Raw genomic sequence first — 14,378 nt, forward strand, 5'->3', positions numbered from 1 at the left:
ATAATTAAAAAAAAAAAAGAACATACAACTTTTTTTCAAAAAAAAAAAAAAGGGAGGAAATTTGCCGGATTTTTATTTTTCATTTTATAATAGTTGGATATGAAGAAGGGAAAGATGGTTTGGGGAGAAGACTCCATACCGCAAAGAGTCCGGGAAGAAAACAAGACTCATTCGATCGATCTCATGGTGTATATTAATTAATAGGAAAAATAATTACAAGTAATTTAAATATAAAAAAATGAAAAATTATATTTAAAAATTACCACATGGTAATTTTTGAGTGGTTAGGAGTGTCACTCAGCGAAGTTCAGTAGCATGCCGAGTTACGGGCAATTATTCTTGTAATGGGACGAGTTGCTCTTGAATGCTTAATTCAACATTTAGGATCAGTGATGGAGAAAGTACAGGGAAGTTTACATGCTAAAAAGTAAAAATATTAATTGCTTTCAAAAAAAAAAAAAGTAAAAATATTAAAGTATTTATTTTATTGGTAAAATATTAAAGTATAGAAAAGAGTGGGCAAGAAGCCAAGGGGAGGTAGCACCCTGTATAAATTGGACCCCCCAAGGCCGCAGCTTAAATAAATAATTCCTTCTCGCTTCGCTTTCACAAAAACACCCCCCAAAAAAGCCTAAAATCCTCACAGGCCGCACCCTAATTCTCGAGGTTTAGGTCCATTAGGGTTTATCCCCAAAAAGCTCTGTACCTTCAACCTCAAGCCCATCAACTTCGTCTTCAACCTTCGAATTTTCAAATTTTTTATTTTTTTTCTTTGCCCGAAAGTAAACAATTTCCGAATTTCGTGTCGCAGAGGCCGGTTCTTCGTCTTCGGGGCTGCGAATTAGGGTAAGGCTATTTTTTTCTTCGGTTTTTTGGAAACTTTTGGATCTTGAATTTGTTGATTTTCTGGATTTATTAGATGCCTCTGGACTGTTGATATTTCTGGGTTTGTTTAATTTCTTTAGCTTTCTTTGAAATTTTGAATTTAAATTTTTTTAGGGTTTTGTCATATTGTTCAATTTCTTTGGCTGTATCTGTATGTGTGTGTATGTATTTATGTATGTGCGTATGTGTGTATATCTGTGTGTAATCTATGCGTTTACGGGTAATTGTGTTTTTATTGTATGTGTTTACGGGTGTGATTTTAGGGTTTAAGCTTTTAGTTTTGGTTGCTGCTGACCTAATTATCCCCAATTATCTGTTAATTTCTTTGATTAGCGTTTTTTTAATCTGTTTTTAATGATAGTATTATTTGAACATTTCAAGGTACAATTGCTTTCAGCATAAAGCAGATTGTACTTGCTGCATTATGTACAATTCACGTGCAGCAGGGCTGGGTTTTTAACTTTTTATAGGATGCAGTAGAAGTTTTGTGACTGGTAAAAAAAATATGACAATTGTAATACTGATGCGTCTGTCTGTAGTGGGCATATTTTTTAAAGGCCAATAATGAAACACATTTCACGGTTGAATCCAAAGCCTCAAGAGTTATAAACACTGCGCTTTGCATTCAACTAGCTCTGTCTTGAACTAGGTTTTATTCTATGTTTTCTAAATTGTTTGATTCTAATAGACTTTGCTAGTTTGTATGCATATACCAGAGATTCGTAAATTCAACCGTGTTCTGTGTAACAAATCGTGTAATTCATCCATTCAATTTAACACATCGTGTATGCATATACTCGATTGTATTTGCTTTTCATTCCACTTTGTTGTGTGGTTTGGTTGGCAGAAGCTGCATCATAAGAATGAACCATGTTGTAACTTGATAAAATATTTATGACGATGTACTTTAAACTGTTGTGTTCATGTTTTCGGTGACGTTTATTGTTTCAAGAACCGTTTCTATGTCGTTTGTTATTCTGCTTTTTGTGATGCGTTTTGCATTTTTCAGTTGTCTTAATAGGATTTATCTGATACTAGTAGAATATGCTATTTTCTGACTTCCAATTAAATCATCTGTATGTAGTTTGGTTCATGTAGGTAAAATCCTTGGTCTGTATTTAGTTGGCACTTATTTACTTTTTGGTTTTATTGTAAGCATGCAGATGAAACATGCAATTTATGTTGGATTTGTTCTGCTGTACTTCAGGGTTGATTGTTGCTGTACTTCAGGGTTGATTGTCGATGTAGCTTAATATAGTAACAAAAAGAAAAAAAAAAAGCTTCTTTCTTTGTTGAGTTATGCTCATGAAAATTCATTGCCCTGGGATGAAAGGATAATCCTATTGTATTGTTGGGAAGTGCTCTTGTGAATTCATTTTCATGCATAGTTCTACTGACCAACTTAGCATGGTCTAAAAGTAGGAAATTTGGGCTTTTAGATGAAAATGGTTAAGATTTTAATAATGTGTAATGTTTAGGATTATGAGACTGGGATTGTGAGTGAGAAGGAATAACCAAGTTGCTTACCAGATCATATGAGGTGAAATATGGCCTTAGCCGTTTGTCCCTAACCCTCTTACATGTGTCTGTTGTGAAATTTATTTTTCTTTTCTTAATTTAAGTTTTCCGATGCTGAATTTGTCTGTTTTTCCTTTACTGCTAGATCAACTGTGTATTTTTTTTTTTCATATTTTTTTTTGTGAAATCTTGTAATTCACTTATTGGTCATGTCGATCTGTTTTAGGACTGGACCTGCTTACTGGAAGATGAATACTCCTCTGACCCCAACTGATACTAATGGCATACCTAGTTCAGAAACCCAGCCAAACAAGCGCAGAAGAAAGAAGTCTATTGTCTGGGAGCACTTCACAATTGAAACTATTGGGGTTGGAAATACTAGGGCTTGCTGTAAGCAGTGCAAGAAATATTTTGCTTACATCACTGGTTCAAAGCTGGCAGGCACAAGCCATCTAAAACGACATATTGCCCTGGGTATCTGCCCAGTAAGTCGTCAAAAAAATCAGATGACTCCCTTTACGCCAAGCTCCAAGACTGGTGCTACTGATGCACCAAAACGACGCCCCAGAGCAAATTCTGGCCATGCGAAAATTTCTTTTGATCAGGAACGCTGCAACCATGAGATTGCTATGATGATAATTATGCATGAGTATCCACTTCACATTGTGGAACAACAAGGATTCATTAGTTTTGTTCGAACACTGCAACCTCAGTTCAATATGGTAAGCTTGAAGGCTGTTCAAGATGATTGTGTGGCTATTTACCATAGAGAAAAGCAGAATCTTCTGAATCTTATCAGTGGAATTCCTGGACGAGTCAGCCTTACAGTGGACTTGTGGACTTCAAATCAGAACCTGGGCTATGTTTTCTTGAGAGGACACTTCATTGATGGTGACTGGAATTCATATCGTCAAATCCTTAATGTTGTAATGGTACCGTCTACTGATTCAGGTGACACTTTTAGTCAAGCTATTTTGACCTGCTTGTCCGATTGGCATCTGGAAGGTCGGCTGTTTACCATCACACTTGACCAATCCCTATCGAATGAAACCATAATTGGAAATCTGAAAGGGCTTCTTTCAGTCAAGAACCCACACATGCTCAGCAGTCAGTTACTGATACGAAATTGCTATGCTCGTGTTCTGAGTCGTCTTGCACAAGATGCACTGAGGGCATTGAGCGGGACAATCACGAAAGTTCGTGAAAGCGTTAAGTATGTGAAAACTTCAGAATCCCGTGAAGAAAAGTTTGTTCAGCTGAAGCAACAACTTCAAGTTCCTAGCTCAAAGAACATTTCAGTTGACAATTTAACTAAGTGGGACACAACTTATCATATGCTGGTTGCGGCTTGTGAATTGAGGGAAGTATTTGCTTGCTTGGATACATATGATCCTGATTATAACATAAACATATCGTTGGAAGAATGGAAGCAGGTAGAAACTCTATGTACATACTTAATGTATTTTTTCGATGCAGCCAACATTGTAACTGCCCCAACATACCCTTCTGCAAATGCATTCTTTCCAAAAGTATCAGAAATTCAGAAGGCATTGATGCATGCAGCCATGAGTGATGATCCCTTTGTCAGCTACTTGATCAGACCTCTGTATGAAAAGTTTGACAAGTATTGGGAAAACTGCTGCCTTGTTTTAGCTATTGCTGTTATTATGGATCCGAGGTTCAAAATGAAACATGTAGAGTCAACCTTCTCTGAAATATATGGTGAGAATGCCGAAACATGGATTAGGATTGTTGACGGTGGTATTCATGATCTCTTCCTTGAATACATGATGCAAATGCTTACTCTACCAGAAATACCAATAGAAGAAGGGAACGACGGCATCATGAAAACAGAGCTACCGGAAATACCATCTCAGGAGATTCTACTCTCTTCTGCAGATGGGCTGCAAGATTTTGATTTCTTTATGCCTGATATCACAGGCGGCCAGCAAATGAAGTCAGAACTAGATCAGTATCTGGAAGAGGAAGAATTTCTTTTGGTCGATGGGGTGGAAGACTTTGATGTTCTGGGTTGGTGGAGACTTAACAGACACAAGTACCCAACTCTCTCCAGGATGGCTTCTGATATCTTGTCAATACCCGTGTCTACTGTTGCCCCAGACTCTGTGTTTGACACCGAAATAAAAAGAATGGACAGTTACCGGACTTCATTGGGTACAGCAACTCTTGAGGCCCTTATCTGCGCCAAGGATTGGATTCAGTATGGACCGTTACCGCAACCACCAGCACTTCAAGAGTCTAATTCTGCTGTCAAAATGGAATTCTAGTGCCATAGGTTTCATTTGTTTTCTTCCTTTAGGTAGATCATTGATGGGCCCTTTTCGGTGGTTTTTAGATGGTAAACAGCGGTGCTAGTTAAATTTTGTTTTTCCGACAGTCATAGAATGCTTACAGTCCCAACTTTTATGCTTGTAGTATAGCAACTGTTTACATTATTGGTTAGTAATTTAGCTGCAAGATAAATTGCCCGAGTGTATAATTTTTTCTCCATTTTTCCTGTCTTAGAAAGTTGATTGTGTCTACTTTTTATGTTATGATGAATTGTTGTAATCATCGGTATATTCCGCTGTTAGTATCTCTCTCATCACTTAGTCGAGGGATATATCCTCCGTTGTATTGTAGAATTTCTGGGTCTGACTGATAATTCGAGTACAAGCATATAAATTTGTTGAAGCCATCCAATTTTCCATAACCTGTCGGTGCCGGTGCGAACACGCTGCCGGCGGTAGAGAGGAATGCTTTTTCTCTTTGTATGATGTTCTTTCTTGCTTCCAGAACTCACTGGATCTTCTCATCTCTAAGCTTGTCAGTCTATGACTCTATGAACTTCATGAAAAGGATCGCTATGGCATCTGCAACTCCAACCCACTTGCCAACATATACCCAGCTTCAGTCTTTCAGAAACCCAGCACCAATTGCTCTATTTGAAAACTGCAATTCCATGTACTACATCAAGCAAATACATGCCCAAGCAGTGAAAACAGGCCTCACATCGCACCCGATCGCGCGTAACAGAATCATCGTCTTTTGTTGTACTGATGAATTTGGTGATGTGAACTATGCCCGTCAAGTGTTCGACGCAATTTCTGAACCAGGTGTGTTTCTTTGGAACACCATGATCAGAGGCTATAGTCGGATACGATGCCCTCAAGACGGGGTTTCTTTGTATTTAGCAATGCAGAGGATGAGTATCAAGCCCGACTGTTATACGTTTCCGTTCTTGTTGAAGGGATTCACGCGTGAAATTGCGCTGGAATGTGGCAAAGAGTTGCACCCTCATGTGTTGAAGTATGGACTTGATACTAATGTTTTTGTTCAAAATGCTTTGGTGCATATGTATTCTGTTTGTGGCCTAATTGATATGGCACGTGGGGTTTTTGATATGATTCACATGAAGGATGTTGCAACTTGGAATGTAATGATTTCTGGGTACAATCGAATCAAGAAGTTTGATGAATCCTTGAAGCTTTTTAGTGACATGGAGAAAACAGGAGCGTTGCCCACTTCAGTTACACTTGTCTCGGTGATATCAGCGTGCTCCAAATTGAAGAATTTAGATGCCGGGAAGCAGGTTCATAAATACGTCAAGGATTGCCTGATCAAACCTGATTTAGTGTTGGGAAATGCTTTGGTTGACATGTATGTAGCTTGTGGGGAAATGCACGTTGCACTTGAGATTTTCGAAAAGATGAAAACAAAGGATGTAATTTCTTGGACTACCATTGTTAAGGGGTTTGCCAGTTCTGGACAAGTTGATCTAGCTCGGAGCTACTTCGATGAGATGCCTGAAAGAGACTACATTTCATGGACTGCAATAATGGATGGGTACCTCTGGGTGAACCGGTTCAAAGAGGCACTGGAACTTTTCCGCCAGATGCAAACTTCGAATGTAAAGCCAGATGAGTACACTATGGTAAGCATTCTAACAGCCTGTGCACATCTAGGAGCACTTGAACTCGGAGAATGGATAAAAACTTACATTGACAAGAACAAGATCAAGAATGATGTATTCGTTCGAAATGCTTTAATAGACATGTATTTCAAGTGTGGAAATGTTGAGAAAGCCTTGAGGGTCTTTAGTGCAATGCTTCAAAGGGACAAATTTACATGGACGGCTGTGATTGTTGGCCTTGCTGTTAACGGACATGGTAAGGAAGCTCTTGACGTGTTCTCTCGAATGCTAGAATCTTCGATAACTCCCGACAAGATAACTTTCATCGGTGTTCTTTCTGCGTGTACTCACTCTGGAATGGTGGCTGAAGGAAGGAACTTTTTCGATAGTATGATCACCCAACATGGAATCCAGCCTGAAGTTTCACATTACGGGTGCATGGTGGATCTTCTTGGTCGATCAGGGAATCTAAACGAAGCTTTTGAGGTTATACAGAACATGCCAATGAAACCAAATGCAGTTGTATGGGGAGCTCTGCTTGGCGCTTGTAGAATGCACAGAGATGCAGAACTGGCTGAAATTGCAGCTAAACAGACGCTCGAGCTGGAGCCCGACAACAGTTCCGTTTATGTTCTCTTGTGCAATATATATGCAGCTTGCAGTAAATGGGACAATTTGCGCGACGTAAGGCAACTGATGATGGACAGGGGAATCAAGAAGACGCCTGGTTGCAGCTCGATAGAGGTGAATGGTAATGTTCATGAGTTTGTTGCCGGGGACCGGTCACACCCTCAATCCGAAAAAATCTATTCCAAGTTGGATAAGACGATTGAAGACTTGAAAGTTGTCGGGTATTCCCCGGATACATCGGAGGTTTTCCTTGATGTGCGGGAGGAGGATAAAGAGAGTGCAGTTTGCAGGCATAGTGAGAAGTTAGCAATGGCATTTGGGCTGCTTAGTTTGGGAGATGGGGCGACAATTAGAATCATGAAGAACCTTAGAATCTGTGTGGATTGTCACAGCATGGCAAAGTTGGTCTCCAGAGTTTATGATAGAGAAGTGATTGTTAGGGATGGAACTCGGTTCCACCATTTTAGACACGGTTCGTGTTCGTGTAAAGATTATTGGTGACGGTTTGATTAAAGGACCTTTGGCCAGTTTAGCCGACGCGGCCAAGGGGGCGGGATAATCAGTTAGGACTAGAATAGGTCCAAATGTTTGGTTTCTTCCAAGCAAAAGAAGAAGATAGTGTAGTTTGATGATTAACTTGCTTTCTTAATTTGCTAAATCCTCTAGCATTTGCTGCAATTTCAATGATAAATGTATCTCAGAGAGAGATCTTGCATGCGCGAAACCTATAAGTCTCACGTGTATTGAAGATATGATATTCAACGCAGCAAGTAAATATTCTGTAAATAGTAATACTCGTATTATTATTAATATTTGAAAAGCTGATATAGAATGGAAAAAAACACGAATACACTCATCATAGAAAAACTATGAATACACACATCATTATGTGCAGTTTTCTAATACAAAAGTGATGGATGACCTCATGTTATATTGTGATTTTGTTACATTGTTATTAGAGTTTGACACAGTGTGTTACACGTATCAAAATTTTTAAAAGTTTTTAACTTTCTCCTCTTAAAGTTAACTTCTGTAATCTCATCAAGCACTTGCTAAGTACCTTTAAACTATTCCGACCTTTCTTAGAGCTGCTTTGAGAAGATTGTTCCTCTGTGTCGTTTCCATCTAATTTGTAATCATATTTAAAATTAACAACGACATTTACTCGTCAATATCCAAAACGACTTGTCGCTAGAAGCCCTATATAAATTACCAGGAGCTTTGGCGCCAGGCCAGTCCAGTCCCTCCAGTCTCTCGGAGTCCAGCGGCAGCGGTGACTGCGGAACCTCCCATCTTTTGACGGATCCCAAGTCCCAAAAGGTTAGATTCGAAAACTCTAAATCCGTATGTGTTTGTTTCCCTAGAAAATGTTTGGAAATGTAACAATAGATTTCTCTTTAAATTTCAAATTTCTAGCCCTTGAAACTAACTAGTAGAATCGAAAACTGCTCAATTTTCTCAGCACCCAAACAGAAGCTAAATAAATGAAGCTTTATCTGTGTATTAGCTTCTTACCTCAGAGAAATCCATTTCAGTCAGTAATTCAATATAATTTTGGTTGTCCTGATTCTGTGGGTGTGCTGTTTTGTTTGTAATGATATATAATCGAATTTCAAATTAAAAGTCACTTAGACGCATGACTGAATTAATTATGCTAAGAAAATGAAATTTTGCTTCCGGTTGGTTTTGAGACGATTATTTGATTTTATTATTGTTTTACGTATAAGATTATAGCTATATGTATTTTTAGGGCATTTTGTGCTTACTGCTAAGTTTATGGAGACACCCTTAAACATGGAAGAGAAGAGAAATAATGGTAAAATTCAGAAAAAGGAGATAATATTGTTGGAGTGCGATGCACGATAGATAGATTGAAAGAGGAGTAAAAGGGGAAGATAGAATGCAGAAGAGCGCTTATCGGACTCTGTAGAAATTTATTGTACTGTAACTGCCTGATTAGTTGAAAGCAAATGGGTTTCTTTGTGCTAGGACAATTTTTGTAACTAGGCCCTTAATGTATATTGATACTGATACTGACCATGAATGGTGTACCGTGTTAAAAGAATCTCAATTAGTTGGGAGAAGGTTCATAATCTGTGAGGTTAAATTGACCAAACTATGATATCACAGTAAGACTTCCGAAATTGTGCAGTTTGTTGCTACTTGCTGGGCTCCTCTGTGTAGTTTCTGAGATAACATATCTGTTTATAAATAATAAATCCAGGCAATATCCAAAATTGTGAAACATATTTACAGTTTCATCGATAAGACAGGTCTACAGGAAGTATTGTTACGATGTCTGAATAGATATTTTTGAGAACTATCTTAAGATTGCAATTTAAACACATTTTGTTGTGTTGAATGCATACACTAACCCCTTCTTGGCTTGCCTTCAGCCATCTTTCCTGAGAAGTGAGACGAGAACAGACACGCACCAAGAGATGAAGTTCAAGGCATTTCTTACAGAGAATGGTGTAAATCTTTTGGAAAAGAGGTTCCTACCAGCCCTAGACAAGATGGGAAAGATATGCCATCTCTACCTCAACAGAGACCATGCTATCTTCCTCCACAACCTTCTTAATGGTGATGGAATTCAATCCATTGCCCAGTTTCGCAAAGAAGCTCTTTTTGATGACTATCGCATCTCCAGCCAGAATGAGGACCGCATTGCCTTTACAGTAGACATCTCTCTTCTCCACCGTGCTCTTCGTAGCAGTGTCAGCATATGTACTGAGTTTGGAAATGGTCCGACAGCCAACCGGCTCCAGATTAGATTGGTTAAAAAACTACCTCCAAATTCTACCCAACCATTGCCTTTCCTGACTTTCGAGACCAAGGGTTATAAATCTGCGGTAATTCAGGATGTACCAATCTCAAAACCTTTGTCCAGAGCCCAGGTTCTGGAACTTCAAACTGCTCTTGATGCAGCTCAAGACTTGCCTCAGACTCTGGTTCAGGTTCCCGATCTGAATCAGTTGCAAAATTTTGTGGATCGGATGAGGCATGTTGGTGATTTGCTCAATGTTACCATAAGCAAGTATGGGGATTTACACATTCAGATTTCAACAACACTCATCACACTTGGTGCAGAGTTTCAGAAGCTGTTGGTCATAGGTGAGCAAGCTGATGCTCCATCTGAAGATCGAAATATGACCGCTCAGACTCGGTCGGCAAGGGCTATTTTAAGGGGTGATGCTCAATCTGTGCAAGTGAGTGTCAAGCATTTTGGTAAGAGCCTTCAGTGCCACTTGGCTAAACCGGACTGCGCTTTCTATGGGATTGCCGCACAAGGTGCTTGCTTGACAGTGATCTTCCAATTTTTCATTCCTGGTTCTCATCAAATCGATAAGTCCATCAGTCTACACTGCAGACTTCCTGTACTTGACCAAGGATCGGGTTAAAGGAATTATGCAGGTTTGCCATTCATGGTTGAGTTTTACTGCTCGGGTTTAAATAAACAGTTTGATCTTATCTTTGAGAAAGCGATTTGTGATTTTTCGTTTCAGTGGCTCTACTTGCTATCCTTGTATGAATCAGTTTCTCTGTATGCATGCACATCCCTCTACGTGCTTATGAATCGTGAAATGATGAAATGGAAAGAAATTTCTTTTAAGTTCGATGATTTATCTAACGTCTTGTGCTTTCAACATGTTTGGCAAAATAAAGATCCAATTTTGCAGAATTGCAGGTACATTGCGTCTGTGAGCGTAGGATAAGAGTGGTGGTGGCTCAGTTTCTTGCCAAGAGTATTGCAAGATTATTGCTCGTGTCCATATTTCTGTGCTTCGGAATGGGATAAATGTCATTTGCTGATTTCCAGGGTTGTTGCCAAACAAGGGAAAAAGACTTCCACGCTTAAATTCCGATTTTTCGGAGTTTTTCTTTCCGCACCCAAACACCGGGTAAGTAGACGATGAATTTCATGAAGAAAAATCAACAGAAAAATGGCAGAGAGATTGCTTTTATAGATATATTGTACACAAAATTCCAGCTACACACAGACTGCCCTAATTTTATGCATTACACCATTCAATTTCTACATAATTTGATCACTCAGAGTCTCACAGGGCAGGATCCTCTGTAAGACAAAGCTTTTTCAATATCTCATCCAACGCCCCTAGTGCGAGCTTGTAACGGTCTTCTGATTTCCTCCCTTCTTCCACGACTTGCACTATGCATTTATACAGATGGTCATACCTGTGAACTGGATTATTAATATCAATGCCGCTGCAGCTATGATCGAAAATGTAACTCCGTTTGATGTCCTTTCTCCATCGCGAAAGAACGCACTGAGCTGGAATTTCCTCCACTCCGTTTTGGTTTAGGACCGACAGTGCGTGTCTGCATAAGTATCCTCGCAAGTTGAACATGCCACAGATACAAAGGACCTCCATCTCAGATTGATTATACAAAACTTCATAGTCCCTCGTCTCCCTCCGATTTCCACCACTTTCAGTTTGTTCCTTCACTACGTATGTTATGACTGGCCCGTCAACATTTAGTTGACTAGTGCTAAAACAAGAGTACATTCCTTCCACCTCCTTTTCAAACTTCCTTAGAATGTCATTAGTGTACAATTTTGAGAGTTGCAGCTCAAAATAGCATCTCGATTCCAACGTATAGCTCGAGTTTCTTGAATCCAAATCTGCCGAGGCTTCCAGGTGATGATGCGTTTGCAGAGCTCGATCATACTTATCCAGAAACTCCTTCAAAGGAGTATCTCTATCCAGAAATTCCTCAAAGAATGAAGAGACAACCTCACTTGGTTGGACCGGGAACATCCCCGCCAGAAATATATCCCTCAAATATACCGGAACCCACCGCTTTCGATCTTCATATAACGCTTGAAGCCAGTTATGATCTCTAATTCCGTGGTGCTGGACCATATCCTCCCAAGCTGCTTCAAATTCTTCCACCCTCAGAGAGTAGTAAACAGCTCTACTCAAAGATTCTTTAACTGCTTCATACTCGAACAATCCTCCGAAAATTTCTGGAACCTTTTGCATTATATGTGATAAGCAAAGGCAATGAGAAGCTCTAGGGAAAACATCAGAAATGGCAGTTTGCAATGTTCCGCACTGTCTAGTAATGATGGCTTGCGGCGGGCGTCCCATCATGCATGTAAGCCAAGCTCTAAACAACCATGTATAGGATTCAACCGTCTCACTTGCAATTAAACCGCAACCTAACAGCACCGATTGCCCATGATGATTTACTCCAATAAATGATACCAGCGGGACTTCAAATTTGTTTTCCACGCATTTCGTGTCAATGGAAACCACATCATTAAAATAACCGTAAGCAACCCTAGTCCTCGCGTCAGCCCAAAACAAATTTCTCAAGCATCCCTTCTCATTCAGATCCACCACGTAAAAGAAGTTTGGATCCACTAATTGCAACCGAGAAAAGTGATTCTGAACGGCTTGGGCATCTCCTTCTTTTAGCTTTAACTGACTGGAGTAGTCAACTCTATTCCCAGATTCTCCTTCATCACCATCCATGCTTCCATTACCCTCAGAATCAACGATCACTGTTCGAAACAGCCTGATCTTTTGTACGTCTTCAGAAGTATCCATCTGCAACGCTCTTTTGGTTCCAACGCCTATGGCCTTGTGGGATTTATAAAATTTTACACTGGCTGGACTGATCAAGTGGTTATGCTCAAGCTCAATTTCAATAACTCTCCACCTGTTGGAGTCCATTAACCTAAACTTTATCATTGCTGGACAACCGGTCCTAGTTTCTGGCCTCGGGCGATTAGCTTCACTCTTCTTTTTGAAACCTGCACTACTGCAGCTAAGCTTTCCTCTGTATCTTTCCTTGCTTTTTCTGTACCATGTATTGCTGACTCTAACCCCGAATCCCTGTTGCTTGGCATAGCAATTATAGAAGTAATATACATCCTCATACGAATCAAATTCCATTCCAACAACCGGCGGGAGAGGGTTCTCTCCTTGAATAATGCCGGTTTGACTGATGAAATCGGTCATTGCGCAGTCTCCTTCAATCTCAAATTCATCAGCATCATCCTGGCCCGCAGGCTCAGTGTTGAGTGAAACTTCATCCATCTTCCAACCAATACGAAACCAAGACACCAACTGATACCGAACCCTAACAAAAAAGCATAAATAATTTCTATTAATCCTAGCCTACAAAATTCATTGCCCTCCACTTTCCAACTCTTGCAAAATAATCTCTCAAAAGATTTCCTAATACAATCAGCTTCCTCCATTGACCATTTGAATATATAGAATCACCAATTCAGCTTCAGCTGGGTATTTTTCAGCAACCCATATTTTCTTTTCACTTTGAAAGTTTACAAAACGAAAAGGGCAGCAACCCATTTCTAGATTTTCCTTCATTTTCTCAGAAACCAAACAAAGATCAAATCTTTAGTTTATTCGGCAAACATAAATTTAACTTAATTAAAAGGTGAAATAAAAAAAATAAAAAAACTCTACAAACCCAGCTGAGCCTACACAACACGGACCTGGATTCAGTGCCCACCTCCCACGAGAACTTGTTCAGCTTCTTCAAATCTTCATCTTCTAAACTGCGATTGTTTCTGAACCTGCAAAAATGGAAAAAGAACGGAAAATGTAAGGGTGGAAACTCCCTGGTCTAGAGAGAAGACGACGATCTCTCTGTCTCAGCGAGCCGAGTTTTTTCCTTTGTGGGGATTTCGTTGGTTTTGCATTTTGTGCAAGGTTTGGACCTCTTTCGTTGGGCTGCCTTCGGGCTTAGACATCCATATTTCTTTTCGCTTCTCTCTGAACCCTCAAAAATGATTTGTTAATTTTCTAATAACGCACCCAAAAGCACTTTCATTGCACCAATGTTCCCAAAATATCAGTGGATGAAAGTAGTAATTTGTTGTAATAATCCGATACCCACACATTGAAAAGAGAAGAAAAATTAGGCGGTGGATGACAAAACCATCAATAATTTACTTACAATAAACCATTACCAAAGTGATGGATGATTCACTTATAACGGACTACTAACAAAGTTGTGGATAATTAATCGATAACAAATTACCAACAGAGCCATTTTGTTTGTACTTCACATCATTTGCTATAAATAGTGTGGAGAGCTCATTCGTAAACATACCATCAATTATCCTACATCTATATGTGAGAGCAAGAAGGGTGAAAACAAGGGGAGATTATGAGAAGCAAGAGGGCTTTGAAATATTAGGCAGTATGCCAAGACTTTGCTAGTTTTGTCAACTATCCATCATTTGTGACACTAACTATCTTTAATCTTTAGTCTGCAGTTAGTTTTGTCAAGTCTTTGTGGCGACTCTATTAGCAAATTAATTTTTAATAAAATGGAAATGCATTTTGGTAGCTTCTTTTAATCTGATTAAGTGCTCGTTTGGAATTACTTTTAAAATTGCTAAAAAGATTTTTTGTGAAAATGTTTTTAAAAC

The 14,378-nt window shown here is 39.3% G+C and overlaps 4 protein-coding genes across 5 annotated transcripts; 3 read left to right on the top strand and 1 right to left on the bottom strand.

The window, feature by feature from the left end:
• The first annotated feature begins 578 nt into the window (after positions 1-578).
• LOC114822552 (zinc finger BED domain-containing protein DAYSLEEPER-like) lies at positions 579-5,101 on the top strand. Its single transcript, XM_029097088.2, has 2 exons — positions 579-846; positions 2,630-5,101. Exon 2 carries the CDS (start codon positions 2,652-2,654, stop codon positions 4,689-4,691), a length of 2,040 nt encoding a protein of 679 aa, XP_028952921.1. The 5' UTR covers positions 579-846; positions 2,630-2,651; the 3' UTR covers positions 4,692-5,101.
• A 75-nt stretch (positions 5,102-5,176) lies between these two features.
• Positions 5,177-7,738, top strand: LOC114822551 (putative pentatricopeptide repeat-containing protein At3g15930). The gene has a single exon (XM_029097087.2). The coding sequence runs from the start codon at positions 5,177-5,179 to the stop codon at positions 7,445-7,447; it is 2,271 nt and encodes a 756-aa protein (XP_028952920.1). The 3' UTR covers positions 7,448-7,738.
• A 395-nt stretch (positions 7,739-8,133) lies between these two features.
• LOC114822604 (uncharacterized) lies at positions 8,134-10,998 on the top strand. Of its 2 annotated transcripts, none has more exons than XM_029097325.2 (3): positions 8,134-8,266; positions 9,343-10,360; positions 10,627-10,998. In XM_029097325.2, exon 2 carries the CDS (start codon positions 9,388-9,390, stop codon positions 10,345-10,347), a length of 960 nt encoding a protein of 319 aa, XP_028953158.1. In that variant the 5' UTR covers positions 8,134-8,266; positions 9,343-9,387; the 3' UTR covers positions 10,348-10,360; positions 10,627-10,998. The 2 variants fall into 2 exon arrangements, with proteins under 2 accessions (XP_028953158.1, XP_028953159.1); XM_029097326.2 differs by having other exon boundaries at positions 10,635-10,998.
• LOC139193714 (protein FAR1-RELATED SEQUENCE 6-like) lies at positions 10,892-13,782 on the bottom strand. Its single transcript, XM_070817289.1, has 2 exons — positions 13,437-13,782; positions 10,892-13,057 (listed from the first exon to the last, which is right to left on the bottom strand). The coding sequence occupies exon 2, from the start codon at positions 13,012-13,014 to the stop codon at positions 11,008-11,010; it is 2,007 nt and encodes a 668-aa protein (XP_070673390.1). The 5' UTR covers positions 13,015-13,057; positions 13,437-13,782; the 3' UTR covers positions 10,892-11,007.
• Between the last annotated feature and the right edge of the window lie 596 nt (positions 13,783-14,378).

This window comes from Malus domestica, chromosome 17 (genome assembly GCF_042453785.1).
Source record: "Malus domestica chromosome 17, GDT2T_hap1".
Classification (NCBI taxonomy): domain Eukaryota; kingdom Viridiplantae; phylum Streptophyta; class Magnoliopsida; order Rosales; family Rosaceae; genus Malus; species Malus domestica.

Coding starts and splice junctions, on each gene's coding strand:
- LOC114822552 (XM_029097088.2), top strand. CDS start 2,652: ATGAATACTCCTCTGACCCCAACTGATACTAATGGCATACCTAGTTCA.
- LOC114822551 (XM_029097087.2), top strand. CDS start 5,177: ATGATGTTCTTTCTTGCTTCCAGAACTCACTGGATCTTCTCATCTCTA.
- LOC114822604 (XM_029097325.2), top strand. CDS start 9,388: ATGAAGTTCAAGGCATTTCTTACAGAGAATGGTGTAAATCTTTTGGAA.
- LOC139193714 (XM_070817289.1), bottom strand. CDS start 13,014: ATGGATGAAGTTTCACTCAACACTGAGCCTGCGGGCCAGGATGATGCT.